Raw genomic sequence first — 17,517 nt, 5'->3', positions numbered from 1 at the left:
GAGTCAGAGTAGCTGGGATGGAGCTCAGCCTCATGCGGCCTTGGGGAGAGGGACTTTCTGCTGTCACGTTGCTCACAGTGATGAAGGGCCTGCACAGAGCCTGGCGCATGCTAGGTGCTCATAAACATTGGTTCCCTTCACTTGTTGCCACCTGTATTCATTCTTTTTTTTTTTTTTTTTGAGATGGAGTCCTGCTCTGTTGTCCAGGCTGGAGTGCAGTGGCGCCATCTCAGCTCAGCTCACTGCAACCTCCACCTCCCGGGTTCAAGTGATTCTCCTGCCGCAGCCTCCCGAGTAGCTGGGATTATAGATGCGTGCCACCAGGCCCAGCTAATTTTTGCATTTTTTGGTACAGAGGGAGTTTCGCCTTGTTGGCCAGGCCAAAATCCTGACCTCAGGTGATTTGCCCTCCTTGGGCTCCCAAAGGGCTGGGATTACAGGCGTGAGCCACCGTGCCTGGCCCTGTATTCATTCTTAATCCATGCCCCAGTTGATACTCACATAGAGCCTGGGGTGCCTGAAGGAGCAGCCTGTGCGCCTGAGACTCACACCTGGGTGTGCAGGAGAGGCGGGAGGGAGGGTCATGTGTACTTTGAAACAGTACATTCTGTATTTCATGTTTGGGAAACAGTAACATCCTGTAGTGTTTGTCTTAATGACGCCATCATTTATGGAGCGCTTTGCGTGTGCTGGGCACCTTGCTACAGAAACTTTCACATGACTGGTCACAAGGCATCCTCTCCACTCCCTTTCCAGGAAGGACTGTCATTGCCATCTTTGACAGATGAGGATACTGAGGCTCCGAGAGGATCTTTTTCAAGGCTGTACAGCTCTTTATTGCTGGAGTGGGGTCCGGCTTGGGCATTCTGGCCCCGGGCTCTGGCCTCCTGTCACCTGCCCTATCCTACCTCTCAAAGGGGAGGAGGAGTGGCATTTTATTTCTTCATCTGTGAAGGCTCCCAGGCATCACAGGAGTATCTAAAAAAATGTTTGGGACTTTAAAAAATTTGGCTTCAAAATGTGACAAGCGCAGCTCATAATCGAAACGGGCAAATGTGCACTTTCACGTGGCTGCAAAGCATCACGTTGTATCAGCCTTATTGGCTCCAGGGCCTGGGCCTCTTCCTTGGTTCATTCATTCCAGTAAATGCATTGCTGACTGTGGGCTGAGAATTCAGCAGGGAAGGTAGAGGTCCCTGCCTTGTTGTTGGGGGTCACGATTCCCCTGCTGGCTCTGCCACCTCTTCCTGCCCTGCCAGAGGCCTCTGCTGCCTCCCGTGCCTCCCCTGGGGCTGTGCCGCTGAACTCCGGACAGGGAGCTATGGCATGCCCACTGGAGGAAAGACCCGGCGGGGAGGGGGTTGGCAGTGTGGGTTTCCAGGCGAGGACAGGGCCAGGGTTCTCACCATGGGTCTCTTTGCCAAGTTGCTTAATTCCTTGAGTCTCGATCTCCTCTCCTCTTCTATAAAATAACTTGTCGGCCGGGCGTGGTGGCTCATGCCTGTAATCCCAGTACTTTGGGAGGCCGAGGCTGGTGGATCACAAGGTCAGGAGATCGAGACCATCCTGGCTAACACGGTGAAACCCCGTCTCTACTAAAAATACAAAAAAAATTAGCCGGGCGTGGTGGCGGGCACCTGTAGTCCCAGCTACTCGGGAGGCTGAGGCAGGAGAATGGCGTGAACCCCGGGAGGCGGAGCTTGCAGCGAGCCGAGATCGCGCCACTGCGCTCCAGCCTGGGCAACAGAGCAAGATTCCGTCTCAAAAAAAAAAAAAAAAAACTTGTCTGCCTTCTTCATAGCAGTGATGAGGAATCATAAAAGTGGCATTTGGCAAAGTTCTAAGATACCATACACATATAAGTAAGTATTTTTTTAAAATAAAATAATTCATTTTTTTCTTTTTCTTTTTTTTTTTTTAATAACTGAAGGCTAAATCTTTAAATTGCTGGGCTTTCTCATCCGAGAGTGGAACATCTCTGTTCTCCCTGCGTGGGCTCCAGGGTCCGTTTGATAAGCTGCTTTCCCCGGGGTCCTGTGGGAGACGGCTTCTTGTTCCTTAGCTTGAGTCAGGCCCGGAGCATGCTGTGGGATTTCCTGGCTCCTGCGCTCTTGGACGTGGGTCCCAATCCTGAGTCTGTTCTTCGCCCTCTTAAGGAGAGGGGCTGCATGAGTGAGTGCGTGCAGAGCCCTTCGCACGACACCTGGCAAACGGAAAGAAGTGCTTACAATGTGAGCTGCCCTTATGACTGCTGTTATCATTAATTCTTTTATTGTAATTATTTAAATGTGTTATAATATTTCATGTATATTCAAATTTTTTCACCAAAAATAAAATCAGCATGCTTGCGACGTAGGTGAAGTCCCTTAAATCTCAGGGCCACAGTTTCTCCTCTGCTCCTGAGAGAGGTTGACCTCTCTGGTTTTAGAAATCTTTTTTTTGAGAGAGTTTCACTCACCCAGGCTGGAGTGCAGTGGCACAATCTCGGCTCACTGCAACCCCTACCTCCCAGGTTGAAGTGATTCTCATGCCTCAACCTCCAGAGTAGCTGGGACCACAGGTGCACGCCAACACACCCGGCTAATTTTTTTGTATTTTTAGTAGAGACAGGGTTTCGTGATGTTGGCCAGGCCAGTCTCGAACTCCTGGGCTCAAGTGATTCACCCGCTTCAGCCTCCCAAAGTGCTGGGATTACAGCTGTGAGCCACTGCGCCTGGCTTGGTCTTAGAAATCTTATTACTCACCTGGCCCCACTCCATGCCTGGCCTGCAGGGATGCCAGGTCACACTTGTCCACTCATTTTCCAGATCCAGAAGAGATGAGTTGTTTTTCATCATAACTAAAAAGCACAGCGTGCTTACCCTGAGGGACCTGGGGAACCCACCTTTCAAAGCGCAGCTGGGGTCTGTGGGCCCCTCACCCAGAGGAATGCCAAGGGTGGCTCTGAAAAGGATGCCCTGTGTGTTCTGCATGTTGTGGTGCCTGTGCTGTGGCTTCTAACTGGCCAGTTCGGTCATGCCCAGCCTAGAACTGGCCATGAAAATGCAGATCTCGGAAGATTCCATTTTGCTGACTTATGACAGGCATTGCTTCTCTTTTCAAAACTGATGTGAGCCCCTGGGGCTCAGCTTTCACTCTGTTGGTGAGAACTATGCCGGTGTTCTGAAGTGGGGTGCACAGTTTCTGGGGAGTCTGTTCTTGAGTTGAGTTGCTGTAGAGTCATTTTTTTTTTTTTTTGAGACGGAGTTTCACTCTTCTTGCCCAGGCTGGAGTGCAGTGGCACGATCTCGGCTTGCTGCAACCTCCGCCTCCCAGGGTTAAGCAATTCTCCTGCCTCAGCCTCCAGAGTAGCTGGGATTACAGGTATGCGCCACCACGCCTGGCTAATTTTTGTATTTTTAGTAGAGACGGGGTTTCACCGTGTTGGCCAGGATGATCTCGATCTCCTGACCTCATGATCTGCCCGCCTCGGCCTCCCAAAGTGCTGGGATTACAGGTGTGAGCCACCACGTCTGGCCTAGCCTTTCCTTCTTTACACTCCCCTGCCTGCCTTGGCATCCTTTGATGGCTCTTCCTTGAATTGAGTGCCACCATTAAGGTTTCTTCCATGGCAGTTTTCTGTCCTACATGGACTAACTAGCTGGCATTGTATTGTAAGGGGGAGCTTTCCCTTCTTCCCCATTTGTTCATGACTTTATTTAGATCTAAATGGACTCATAGATTATTACTTGTATTCCATGGGTTATAATCCAGAACTGTGTGTGTGTGTGTGTGTGTGTGTGTGTGTTTGATGTTCAAATAGTCCCAGATTTGGCAGTGGCAGCCCCTTTTAGGTGGTTCTTATGTCCTTTAACACGACTCCCCCAAGGAGAAAGCTGGGAAGTAGGTACGTGTATGTACACATGCATGTGTGCACACAGCCCTCCATAGCTAGTTCTGGATTTGTCTGATCCCTCTGATTGCAGCCCTGCCCTGAGGGATCTTTGGAGTCCAACCACCTTCTGTATATGCAAGCTCTTCACTGATTGTGAGAACCTGGCTGCTATTATCCTTGATACTGGATACTATTCTTTGTGATAAATAACAAGGGGAAGGGAACAGAAGCCTTTCTGACAGAACCAACCTGGAGAGAGGTAGGGAGAAGCTTTTTTTTTTTATCTGGACGCCCTTTGCACACATCAGCCTATTGAAGCACTTTGCTCGATTCAGCTATTCTCCTCTCAGGACCTGCCTGGATCATCCCAGCCTGTAGAATCCTGGGTTTCTATGGCAGTTTGTTCTTCTGGTATCACCTGCTATGCTCTGAATGTTTGTATCCCTCTCAGCCCTGAAATTCCTGTGTTGAAATCCTAACCCCTAAGGTGATGGTATGAGGAGGTGGGGCCTTCAGGAGGCAATTGGGCCATAAGGGCGGAGCCTTTGTGAATGGGATTAGTGCCCTTATAAAAAGAGGCCCCACAGCACTGCCTTGCCTCTTCTGCCACGTGAAGACGCAGTGAGAAGGAGCTGTCTGTGAACTAGGAAGGGGCCCTCATGAGACGCTGAACCTGCTGGCGCCTTGATCTTGGACTTCCCAGCCTCCAGAACTGTGAGCCATACATCTCTGTTGTTCATAAGCCACCCCATCTATGAGATTCTGTTGTAGCGGCCTGAGCTGATGAAGACACCACCCTTCACAGTTCTCCTTGCTTTGGACTTTCAGCTCCTTGGGCTCGATGAGCCTGTCACCCCTGGAGTGTGCGATCCCCATGGAATCCCTCCCGGTGTCCACCTTGGGGCTCTTCTGTGGCGTGGATCCTATGTACAGAACTGAAGATGGGGGCTTTGAAGGCCGGAACCTGAACGTCTTCCTCTTTGGGCAGAGTCCATTCCACCAGTCTCTGAAAGGGGTGACTCATGGCCCTTTGCAGAAGCACTTGTTGATAGTACAGGCTTCCCTCCCTGACATTCCAGTGGCAAATCAACCCTTTGCTGGCCTGACTAAATTTATAGTGGGCTGGCCCCAGCAGCTGGTGGCAGCAGCTGGTGGTTGAAATCTGACAGATTTTTTTTTTTTACTCTGAAAAATATTTCAGTCACTCTAGTCCAAGAATCACCACCAGCAGAACTTAGAAGCCATTTATAGCCTCTTACAGTTGTTCTGAGAAGAGCTGTTTTAGAAAAATCCCCCCATTTCCCCAGAAATCAGCTCTCTCCCATCCTTAGCCACCTGGAAAATATTCAGATCTTTACAAAGTCAGAAAGGGCCCGGATCTGACAGCACAATGTCAATTTGACAATTTATTTCTTTGTAGCAGTTTCATATGGTTCAGCCTAATGTATATGCATCTGTACACATACATGTTTATTTTTAAATTATAAGATAATGATTTGGCACGGAAGGTTTGTAGATCTTTATTCGGAGCCTGTTGACTCTTGATTTATGTACTGTTCTAGCACCCTCAGCCATGTTTCTTAGCCTGTAGCCTGTTAGAAGCAGAGAACTGCAAGGCAGAAGGTGGCAGGGGGAGGCAGGTGAGTGGGTAAGTAGAAGTGACAGCTGACGGCCTGAGAGCGAGGGACAAAGCTGAGTCAGAGTTCTCGGTGATCGAGTAGTCTGGCGCTTTCACTTTTCCAGACAGAAAGGCTAAAGCTCAGAGAAGTCCCCTGGCTTAGATCCCATGGTGGGCCTGGACTGGAATCCTGTCCCCTCAACTTCACGTACGGTGGTTACATTTGGTGCCACAGCACCAATGTCACTCACTTATGTCATAGTTGCTGCGGACGACTGAGTGTCATTGAGAAAGTATTTAATTATGTTCAAGATCCTCTGTCTCAAAAAAGTCAGGCAAGTGTTTATGATTTGAAAAATAATTCCATCCCAAAGAGTTTAGATGAAAATGCTATTACGTAGAATATGTGGGCAGATATCTTTTATTCCAGATCTTCTTTGCTGGGACCTCATTTTCCAGTGGGGCCTAATGGATGAAGCCTGGCCACATTCCCGCCCTGGAATGAGGCAGACAAGCCTAGGTCCTCCCAGTGGAAAATATGAGCACAGAAGTGGGGAAAAGATGGTGACTTTCTGATTTTCTCCATCTCTGAAAGCTTTCACTGAGTTATAGATGGAAGTTGTTCCCTGGCACTTAAAATAACTTCTTACAAATGGTTTCTAATTTATTTTACTTATAAAAGTAGTATGTGTTCAGCATAGAACTAGAAAGTAGAGATAAATTTCATTAAGAAGAAAAAATACAAATGATTTCACCACCAAAAGAGAATTACCATTAACACCTTGGCAATACTTGTCCAAATTGCCTCATTGTTCAGGCTATTACACTCGCGCTGTCTCTCTCTCTGTCACGTGCTCGTGTGTGTATGTCTATACGTGGACTGTGTAGACACACATACCCATGTATATCGATATACACATAAAATGTGGATCATGCTGCTAAGTTTTTTCAACCAATGTTCAATTAATAATGGACATGTTTACATCTAGATACATGCAGATCTATCTTATTTTAATTTTAATTATTATTATCATTTGAGATGGAGTTTTGCTCTTGTCACCCAGGCTGGAGTGCAATGGCACGATCTCCGCTTGCTGCAACCTCCAACTCCCGGGTTCAAGCGATTCTCCTGCCTCAGGTGCCCGCTACCACACCTGGCTAATTTTTTGCATTTTTAGTAGAGATGGGGTTTCACCATGTTGGCCAGGCTGGTCTCGAACTCTTGACCTCAGGTGATCCACCTGCCTCGGCCTCCCAAGGTGCTGGGATTACAGGCGTGAGCTACTGCGCCCGGCCTACCTTATTTTTTAAACAGCTGCAAACGAGCCCATCCTATGGCTGTGCCTTAATTTGATGAACTGTCCTCTACTGTTGGGCATTTTGGTTGTTTCCAGATTTTTTGCTATCATGATTCCAGTTGTGATCGGCATATTTGCCCATGCCCTTAATTATCTCCTTAAAATGAATTCTAGGAAGAACCATGGCTGTGTCAAAGGAAACAGTCTTCTATGGTTTTCAGTGTGTGTTGCCAAAACTTTGGAGCTCTGTTTTTCCACTCAGATTTTATGACTTTAGAAAGTGCCTGTTGCCTGTAGTTTAGGATTCTACACATTGTGATTCACCAAGACACCCAGCCAGAGCTCCTGCCATCCTGCCTCTTCTGGGCTCACTGCTTCTTCTATTTCTCTTCGCGGCAATCTCTCTCTCTGACTCCTTGGGTGTGGTCACCGGGCTTCAGGATCTTGTTCTGGGGGAACTGGAACGGTGGGTGGGAACATGGAGAATGGAGAATAAGCAGTAAAGTGTGGGTGCACACATATGCTAGTCCAATCGTATTGAGAGGATAGTTTTGGGAAATTCACCCTGGACCTCCCCGCTCTCATCTCAATGCCAAAGGCACTTTATGGCTGAACATTGGGTTGAAGCTTCAGTCTGATTCTTCTGCCTAGGATCAAGTCCCACTTCTTTGACCTGACCTTGTGATCTGGCTCCCATGCACCTCTCCTCCTCATGGTCCCTGCCTTTTTTTTTTTTTTTTTTGAGACAGAGTCTCCCTCTGTCACCCAGGCTGGAGTGCAGTGGCACAATCTCAGCTCACTGAAATCTCTGCCTCCCAGGTTCAAGTGAGTCTTGTGCCTCAGCCTCCTGTAGCTGGGATTACAGGCACATACCACCATGCACAGCTAATTTTTGTATTTTTAGTAGAGACAGGTTTTCACCATGTTGGCCAGGCTGGTCTTGAACTCCTGACCTCAGTGATCCGCCCACCTCGGCCTCCCAAAGTGCTGAGATTACAGGTATGAGCCACCGTGCCCAGCCAGACTCCCCCTTCTTTATCTATACTCTAGTTGCAGTGACTTTTTTTTTTTTTGAGACGGTGTCTCGCTCTCTTGCCCAGGCTGGAGTGCAGTGGCGCGATCTCGGCTCACTGCAAGCTCCTCCTCTCAGGGTTCACTCCGTTTTCTTGCCTCAGCCTCCTGTGTAGCTGGGACTACAGGCACCTGCCACCACGCCCGGCTAATTTTTTTGTATTTTTTAGTAGAGATGGGGTTTCACCGTGTTAGCCAGGATGGTCTTGATCTCCTGACCTCGTGATCCACCCGCCTCGGCCTCCCAAAGTGCTGGGATTACAGGCTTCAGCCACCGCACCTGGCTGCAGTGACTTTTTGCAGGTCCTCTAGAATACCAAGCTCCTTCCTGATTCAGGGTTTTTAAATACGTGGCTCCCTGAACGGCGGGGGAGAGGTGGATAGGGCTGAGGGTGGGGGTATACGCTTCCTTTTTTAAGCTTAAAAATTTTTTCTAGAGACAGGGTCACCCTATATTGCCCAGGCTGGTCTTCAACTCCTGGCCTCAAGTGATCCTCCAGCCTCAGCCTCCCCAAAGTGTTGGGATTACAGGCATAAGCCACCGTGCCCAGCCCCTCTTCCTTCCTCTTCCTCTTCAACCTGTGGGAGAAAGCCAAGTGTGGAGATAAGAGCATGACTCCTGGGGTCAGGCTTGGGTTCGTATCCTGGTTCTGCCACTTACCTGCTGTGCAACCTTGGACAAACTGCTCAGCCTCTCTGTGCCTTAGTTTTTACATCTGTAAAGTGTGTTTAATAATAGTATCCACCTCCTAAAGGTTGTTGTGAGGATTAAATACAGCGCTATCTATACGCACTTAGAACAGTTCCTGGCACGTCTATGTAGTAAGCATTAGGAAACATTTGTTGTTACTGAGCTGGCCTCGGCATGCCCACCACACCACAAAGAAGTTTTCCACAACCCCCACTGTGGGCCAAGAGTTCTCAGTTTGTGTTCTCATGACCATCTGCACTTTCCTTCTTAGCAGTTACTGCAGTTGTTACTAAACCAATAAACATAAAAAAAAATGTCTGGGCCCAGCAAGGTGGCCCACGCCTATAATCCCAGCATTTGGGGAGGCTGAAGTGGGAGGATTGCTTGAGCCTGGGAAGTTGAGGTTACAGGGAGCCGTCATGGAGCCACTGCATTTCAGTCTGGGCAACAGAGGGAGACCCTTTCTCAAAAAAAAAAAAACAAAAAAAATCTGACTCTTGCCTGAAGTTGTCGCATGAGAGGTCCCATGAAGGCAGGGACCACTGCTCTCTTGTTCACAGCAGAGAATTGATTTTCAATAAGGATCTGAGCAAGGGGTGGAAAGAACGGTCCTGCTACTTACGGCTACAGAGCGGAGTGCATCAGAAAGTCACTCAGGGACCTCCCCGATGAAATAATAGAGTAACTGACTACAAGACGATGGGTGTCCAAGGACTGAGCCTCTTCTAGCTTCCCGAGCCAGCCTGTGCTTGGAGGTTGCAGACTTTTTCAGTCCATAAAGGACCAGGGTTGTTTTTAAATTTCTAACTCATCATAGATGAAAACTTTACAAAACATAATTAAATGAATTACTAGAAAAATGAAATAAAACTCAAGGCCAGGGTTTCTCAACCTTGGCACTATTGATGTTCTGAGCCACATAGTTCTTTGGCTTGGGGACTGTCCTGTGTGTGGTAGGATGTTGAACCTGTCCTTTTATTATTAGATTTAACAGACATGAACGTAGTCTATCAAATTGCTACAAAGGGGCCGGGCACGGTGGCTCACGCCTGTAATCCCGGCACTTTGGGAGGCCGAGTCGGGCAGATCACTTGAAGCCAGCAGTTCGAGACCAGCCTGGCCAACATGATGAAACCCCAACTCTACTAGAAATGCAAAAATTAGCCAGGAGTGGTGGTGGGTGCCTGTAATTCCAGCCACTTGGGTGGCTGGGGTACGAGTATTGCTTGAACCCGTGAGGCGGAGGTTACAATGAGCCGAGATCACGTCACTGCACTCCAGCCTGGGTGACAGAGCGAGACAGTCTCAAAAAAAAAAAAAAAAAAAGAAAGAAAGAAAGAAAAAGAAAAAAACGTCTACAAAGGTTTCTAAACACTTACTTGAGGTTTCTATACTAATCTTGGCATAGACTGGTGACAGACCCTGCTTTGAGCAGCACCAAACTCATCCCTCATAGAAGGGGAAACTGAGGTCCTGCTCAGGATCCCGATGGAAATGTGCTGTTAAAACACATTGAAAACTTGGAGGCCGGGCACGGCGGCTCACACCTGTAATTCCAGCACTTTGGGAGGCCAAGGCATGCAGATCACCTGAAGTCAGGAGTTTGCGACCTGCCTGGCCAACATGGTGAAACCCGATCTCTACTAAAAATACAAAAAAATTAGCCTGGCGTGGTGGCGGGGCGCCTGTAATCGCAGCTACTCAGGAGGCCAAGGGAGGAGAATTGCCTGTACCCAGGAGACAGAGGTTGCAGTGAGCGGAGATCGTGCCATTGCACTCCAGCCTGGACAAGAAAAGCGAAAGTCCGTCTCAAAACAAAAAACAAAAAAACAAAAACTTGTAGGAATGTTTCTGAGTTTAGGTTCTTTCCCTTTTCTCTCGCCAGTTCACCTGTGGCAGATGATGCCATCCAGCCCGCTGCCCCCGCAGACCTGGAAAGCCCATCCTTAGCTGCCTCTTCCTACCACGGTGACGTTGGCCAGGTCTCTACGGATCTGACAGCCCAGAGGTACGGTGGGGGCCCTGGAGCTGGTGATGAGACCTCAGGGCCCAATCCTTGAGGCTGCCTTCCCCCGCTCCCCTCCCCTCCCTTCCCTTCCCTTCCCCTCCCCTCCCCTCTTCTCTCCTGCAGTTTCACCCCCTCTGCACACACACACAGGGTGTGCACACCTATCCTGAACAGGTGTGTGCCAGAGTTGGGGCCTCTTCTTGTGACCTTAGGAATGATCTGAGATACCAGGAGGACTGTTTCCCTGACCCGGCCGCCAACACATACAAGGGGGCATTTTACAGACTTTTTTCCTATGTGGCCTTCAGGGGTCCCTATTTGAAACAGAAACCCTCCAGTAGAGAGAACGTGCTACTTCTCCTTTTTCAGGGAACGGTTGAGTTGGCTGCCTTCTGGTCTCCTGGGACAGAGCTGGATTCACTGCTCGTTTTCTTTCATTTTTTGGTGGTGGTCAGAGAAGAGGAGGGTCAGCAGCACATGGCACGGGAGCCAGGGGCCTGGGGTCCCCGCTTCTGCCCTTCTGTCATGTCACCTGCCACCAGCTTCCCTTCTTTTTGCTCTTCACACCCCAGCAACCCCACACTGATCACGGTTCTCTGTCTACACTGTGCTTGGCCTGGATTCAGGCTTCACTGCTCCCTCTCCTGCAAACTTGGCATTTAACCTGGGCTTTCCCAGAATCAGCTCAGAGTCAGCTCAGATGCCCATATATGCATATATAGGCACACATGGACATGTATGCCTCCACATGTCTCTCTCCATACACACGTACACGTGTATGTCTACATATGTCTATACACACACATATGTCTGTGTGTGTGTGTCTATGAATACACACATACACACATTTTATGTTTATATCAGTGAAACATCTGCTTTTTGCCCGATATTGCACGGTGCTGGGGAAGCCATGGTGAATAGACAGATACTGTCCCTTCCCTCCTAGAACTCATGGCCTAGTGACTCTTCCTCCAAGAAGGCTTCTCCCCAAGCTGAGAGAAGCCTGCATCTGAATTCCTGTAGTTGCCCATTGTGCCCCTATGTCTCTGCCCTCCACAGATCCTTGTAAATGACCCGTATCTAATTCCATCTCCTTTACTAGACCGAGAACTCCTCGAGGGAGGAACTTGTCACCTGTAATCTCTGGAACCACAGTACCCAAGATGGCATTGGGCAGGCCCTGGAGGAATGGTGGTGACTTGAACCAGATGAAGGGGGGACAGGGACCTGGGGGCCAGCCCGTGCTGACCCTCTTCCTTGGGGTGCAAGCAGGCGGCCGACAGAACCCAGACACCTCTTCAAAACTAGGAGGAGGTACCTGGTGGGGGAGAAAGCAGAGGACGGGATAGACGCGGTGGGAAGCTGCAGGCCAGAAGCAGAAATTCCAGGGCAGCCATGCACTGATGTGGAATTTTAGATGTTCCTTTTACAGGTAGGAGTCAGCCATAGTTCTTTTTTTTTTTTTTTTTTCCAAGACAGAGTCTCACTCTGTCACCAAGGCTGGAGTGCAGTGGCACAATCTCCGCGCACTGCAAACTCCGCTTCCTGGGTTCAAGTGATTCTCCTGCCTCAGCCTCCTGAGAAGCTGGAATTACAGGCTTGCACCACCCTGCCCGCCTAATTCTTTTGTATTTTTTTTTTTTTTAGTAGAGACGGGGTTTTGCCATGTTGGCCAGGCTGGTCTTGAACTCCTGACCCTAGGTAATCCGCCACCTCGGCCTTCCAAAGTGCTGGGATTACAGGCGTGAGCCACCACGCCCGGCTGAGTCAGCCATAGTTCTTACTTTTGTGTGAATTTAACTTCTTAAAGGAAAAACCCTAGCTGCAAATGAAGGCCCCCAACCCTCAAGAAGTGTCCAGTGAGACGTGGGGCACCCCCTTCCTGTCTCTCCTATTCCTCCCCCTCTTTGTCCCGTTTGGATCCCCGACGACCACCGTTTTAAGAAGACCCAGGGGCCTCTGGCTGTAGCCAATGGGGCACACCCTCCCTTGGCAAAGCCTGGAAGGGAGCCGAGATCACTCTCACCTGATGCTCCCATCTTACAGTCGGGGGGTGCGGAGGCACAAGGAAGCGCTGAGCAGAGAGCAGAGGATGGCGCTGGACTTGTCTGGATGGCTCTCAGAGAGATGCAGTCCGGGGGGGGTGTGATGGGTGCTTCTGAAGGCCCCTCCCATGCCTGAGACTGCGTGTTTTAAGTGACTTGTCCCAGGCCCCATAGTAGGTGAGTGGCACATGCTCTTAAGGCTCCTTCTGCCTGGACACTTCCCATGCTCCAGGCACCATGCTGGGTGTGTTTCATCGAGTGTCTCCGTAAATCCTCATGCCAGCTGTAGAAGGTGGGAGCTGCTGTCATGGCTGCCGTTTCACAGTTGAGCAGACTGGGGCTCAGAGACATTAACATGCTCCAGTACACATAGCTAGTAAGTGGCAGAGCTGGGACTGCAGCAGCTCTGGCCCGGCTGCCCACCTATGTTCTGAAACCTCCACTGGCAGAACTGCGGGAGAGCTAGGCTTCCTCGAGACACCATGTCCTGGGGCCCCACCTGTATCCGTGGTCTCTCTCTAGTCCAAGGAAGGTAATGCATTAGGTAATGCAGCTGTGTTACCTATAACCCTGACCAAGAGTGACCACAGACTGCAAGAAGGGACCAGTGGCTAAGCAGAGGTGTCAGTGCTGAGAACTCAGCCAGTTTCATGGCTTTATCTCCTCATGGAAAGACTCAGAACTCTGGGCAGAATGCAGGCGTGATTAAAACCTGGGGGAGTATTTGACTAAGGAATGAGCAATTTTGGTGCCTTGTTGGTGTTACTGAACATTTATCCAGAGTCGTGTTGTCTTGTCGTTTTTACTGGATTGGTGGAAAAGAGATAGTTCTCTTAATACCAAGGATTGGTCTGACTTTGGTCACCAGATGCCTCTGTAAAGTACAGTCGATCCTCATTGGCAGATTCCTTATTTGTGAATTTGCCTTCTCACTAAAATGTATTGATTACCCCAGAGTTGATATCTGTGGTCCTTTCTCAGTCATTTGCAGACATGTGCAGAGCTGCCCAGCACACACATTCTCAGCTAAAGTTGAACGAGGCAACGCCCTGCCTTCTTGTTGTGGCTCTGGCACTGCAAACAAGTGTCCTTACGTGGCATATTTAGTTCAATTGTTGTGCTTTTCCTTGGTGAGTACACTGTTTCAAATGAGCCCTAAGCATGATGCTGAAGTGCCCTCCTAAGTGCAACAACAGGCCTTGGGGCGAAAGGTTGTGCTTTAGAGAAGCTTTGTCCTGGCATGAGGGGTAGTGCTGGTGGCTGTGAATTCAATGAAGCAAAATTACCTATTAAATAAGGCTTCTTTAAACAGAAGCACACACGGACAAGGTCATGTTTTGGTTGATTGACTGATGAAAATGTTGTGCCTAGAAACTCACAGGAAGCTCCCCCTATATGTCCTCTAGATGCAATAATTCAGTGTTTCCTAATTCAGGGTTCATGGCGACTTGATAGAACATTACTGTGAATAGCAAGAATCAACAGCGCTTCACCTTGCCCATCTGCTAGAGAAACTAAGCAGGGCGTTCCAGTGTGCAGTGGCGATTTAACCACAGCAGTGGCCCTGCCACCCCATCCACCTGCAATCCCTCTGCACTTTCTGCTTCCCATAAGGAGAGAGGCAGAGGGTGGGATGTGGAAGGAGGGGAGGGGCGAACATGGGGCAGGGGGCAGGCTGTAACAGTCCTCGGGAGAGGTGTGCCTTTTCAGTAGTTTAAATTTAAAAATTAAATTGAAACGAATATATATGTGTGTGTGTGTATGTATGTGTATATACATATATATACATACATACATTAGATGTAGTCTTGCTCTGTCGCCCAGGCTAGAGTGCAGTGGCACAGTCTGGGCTCACTGCAAACTCAGCCCCCTGGGCTCAGGCGATTGATCTGCCTCAGCCTCCTGAGTAGCTGGGATTACAGGCGTGTGCCACCATGTCTGGCTAATTTTTGTATTTTTAGTATAGATGGTGTTTTGCCATGATGGCCAGACTAGTCTCGAACTCCTGATCTCAGGTGATCTGCCTGCCTTGGCCTCCCAAAGTGCTGGGATTACAGGCGTGAGCCACTGCACCCGGCAGAATTTTTTTTAATTAATTTAAAAAAATAAAAAAAAAAAAGTAGGGCTGGAGCATTTGCTTTAAGCCAGCTGAGAGAAAAACAGAGAGCAAGCCTCACTCCTCCTTCCCTGTTGCCTGCTAATTCTTTGGTGCCCTGCCCTCTAGTTTCAAGAGCTCTTTTTTTCCTGAGTAGCAGAAAAAGGAGAAGGCACCTCTATCTCTAAGGTATTTCTCAAATAAAATGAAAGGGATTTTGATGCACCCTTTCTCTATTGTTTTTTTTTTTGTTTTTGTTTTTTGTTTTTTGTTTTTTGAGACAGAGTCTCGCTCTGTCGCCCAGGCTGGAGTGCAGTGGCGCGACCTCGGCTCAGTGCAAGCTCCGCCTCCCGGGTTCACTCCATTCTCCTGCCTCAGCCTCCTGAGTAGCTGGGACTACAGGTGCCTGCCACTGCGTTCTCTATTGTTAATGCCACTGGAGGGCATCAAAATTTGCTTCTTTCCTCAGGGAAGAGCTGTGAAGCTGCTTCGGGGGTTGAGCTAACCCTGGATGACAGAGAAAGCTGGGCCCAGATCTTCTAGAACTTTGTACAAATGACCACATTGCCTATGGCCACTTGTACTCTCATCTGTTCAGTATTTTCATTTAAAAAAAAAAAAAGCAGAATGAGCCTGGGTAACCCTGCCTCTACAAAAATTAGCCAGGTGTGGTGGTACATGCCTGTAGTCCCAGCTACTCGGGAGGCTGGGGTGGGAGGATTGCTTGAGCCCAGGAGGTGGAGGTTGCAGTGAGCTGAGACCAGGCTGAGAGCCTGGTTGACACAGTGAGGCCCATCTAAAAAAAAGGAGAATGGTTTTTTCAATGAAACCTTCCAGCTGCTGTACCACTATGTATTAAGCAGTGAAATGGGGCAAATCCAAGAGCCTCCTGTGTTTTTCCCACAGTCAAGAATCCACGCAGAGAGGTCCCCTGAGAACTTGAGGACTCCCATCCACACCGTTGAAAAATTACTCACCGGACTCGTGTCTGTGGGTGAGACTTCAGTGTGTGTCAGAATCACCTGCTGACAACCCAGATTGCTGCCCCCTTCCCAGAGTCTGATTGAGGGGGTGCTGGAAGGGGCCCACACCTGCATTTCCAATCCTTGGAGAACCACCAGGTGAAGGCAGTGTTGTCCAGGCACTTGCTGGACAATCTTATTGTGCAGTCAGAAAAAAAAAATAAAATAAACTCATGATTTGGAAGCAAGAGAAGAAATAAAAGCTATAGTCAGTATGAATTCCCTGGCCTTTCAACTAGTTTATTTTTTTTTCTGATTGCACAATAAGATGTTTTTGTCTTCCTTCTATGGGTATGCATAAGTGAGTTCAACCACCTCACAAAGGTTAGTTGAACCTTTATTTAAGCAGGTGCCTTATTAAAAACTGAATGATAGGTTGGGCACGGTGGCTCACGCCTGTAATCCCAACGCTTTGAGAGGCCAAGGCAGGGATCACCTGAGGTCAGGAGTTTGAGACCAGCCTGGCCAACATGGCAAAATCTTGTGTCTACTAAAAATATTAAAAAATTAGCTGGGCGTGGTGGCAGGCATCTGTGATTCCAGCTACTTGGGAGGCTGAGGCAAGAGAATCGCTTGAACCTGGAAGGCAGAAGTTGCAGTGAGCTGAGATCGTGCCATTGCACTGTAGCCTGGGCGATAAGAATGAAACTCAGTCTCAAAAAATAAACAAACAAACAAAAACTGAATGATAAAGTGGAGGAATTGTTTTTAATTTAGAAAATGGATCTCCCAAAAGTCTTCTCTGAATAACAGAATTCCTTCGTACCCTTGAGAAGGTACTTTGACATTCATGAATCAAATTTGTGAAGCCGGCACCCAGCTTGCTGAGTAAATTGGGGTGCACCTTTACATTTCTTCAGAGCCTTTGAGTTTCCAGTGTCTGGCTGGCTGCTGTTGGGCTGAACCACATGAACTGCCACATTGGCAAGTGTCAAATATTGAGAATTTCATATGGTTCACACTAACCCAAGATTCTGTTCTTGTTTTGGTTTTTCATGCTTCTTGAGCTGCTTTATCTGTATAGGCAGATTTTTGACTTTCTGAATAAATAATCTTGGATATCCAAGATCAGTCTCCTTTTATCCCTTGTGTCTCCACCCCGTAGCCTCTGTAAACTAGGACTCATCCCCAGAGAGCTCAGGACATAAGGAAGGCTTGCCCCTGGGCCCGCAGAGCTGCTGGTGATGACCAGGCATGGGGATTCATAACCTGGACGATCCAAGCCAGACCAAAGCCTCGCCTATGGTTTTGGGATGGTGTTTATCACTTTTCCCTTGGTGAATATTTTCCTTCCTGCTTAAGTTTTGCTTGGGCCAAATTTGAAAATAGCATCCCTCCTCTGAGCACGGGCTCACTCTGTGTAGGTAAAGTGGATAGACGTGTGCCGGGGAAGAGCTGACTAGCCAGTTCAGGGTTATCTGTGCAGGAGCCCAGCGCTCGCTGGAAATCTGCAGATCAGCTTGTTTGGGGCTGGTCACGCTCTCACGTGAACTGGCTGGTGCTCGAATGCCGGTGGATCTCACCAGTGACCAGAAATATCTGGATGTGCCTGCCTCGGAGCTTCCAGCCAATTCACTAGCACCTCTCAGCACCTTCTGATTTTGGCTTTGGGGCTTTTCAGTGGCTGCCTCTGAGAGATGCCTGTTCTGTCTCCCATTGCTGTGTCTCATTTTATCAAGTCCCAGGCCTCCGTGGGACTGGCTGTCCAGCATTTGTATCAGCCAAGCCTGGCTTTCCAAACCCACAATTTCACAGCACTTTCCGTTTTGCACTTTGCATCTCACCTTCAGCATGA

General features: G+C 48.8%; 1 protein-coding gene across 1 annotated transcript in view; it reads left to right on the top strand.

Annotated features, from left to right (window-relative positions):
• Positions 1-17,517, top strand: part of TACC2 (transforming acidic coiled-coil containing protein 2) — a 219,467-nt gene that overhangs the window by 96,043 nt on the left and 105,907 nt on the right. The window contains exon 5 of the mRNA XM_032176099.2: positions 10,438-10,560. Coding sequence (XP_032031990.1) covers positions 10,438-10,560 — 123 coding nt within the window. The remainder of the gene's footprint in view (positions 1-10,437; positions 10,561-17,517) is intronic.

This window comes from Hylobates moloch, unplaced genomic scaffold (genome assembly GCF_009828535.3).
Source record: "Hylobates moloch isolate HMO894 unplaced genomic scaffold, HMol_V3 SCAFFOLD_3, whole genome shotgun sequence".
Classification (NCBI taxonomy): domain Eukaryota; kingdom Metazoa; phylum Chordata; class Mammalia; order Primates; family Hylobatidae; genus Hylobates; species Hylobates moloch.
The sequence above is the reverse complement of the archived record's forward strand: the minus strand, read 5'-3'. Positions and strand labels throughout refer to the sequence as shown.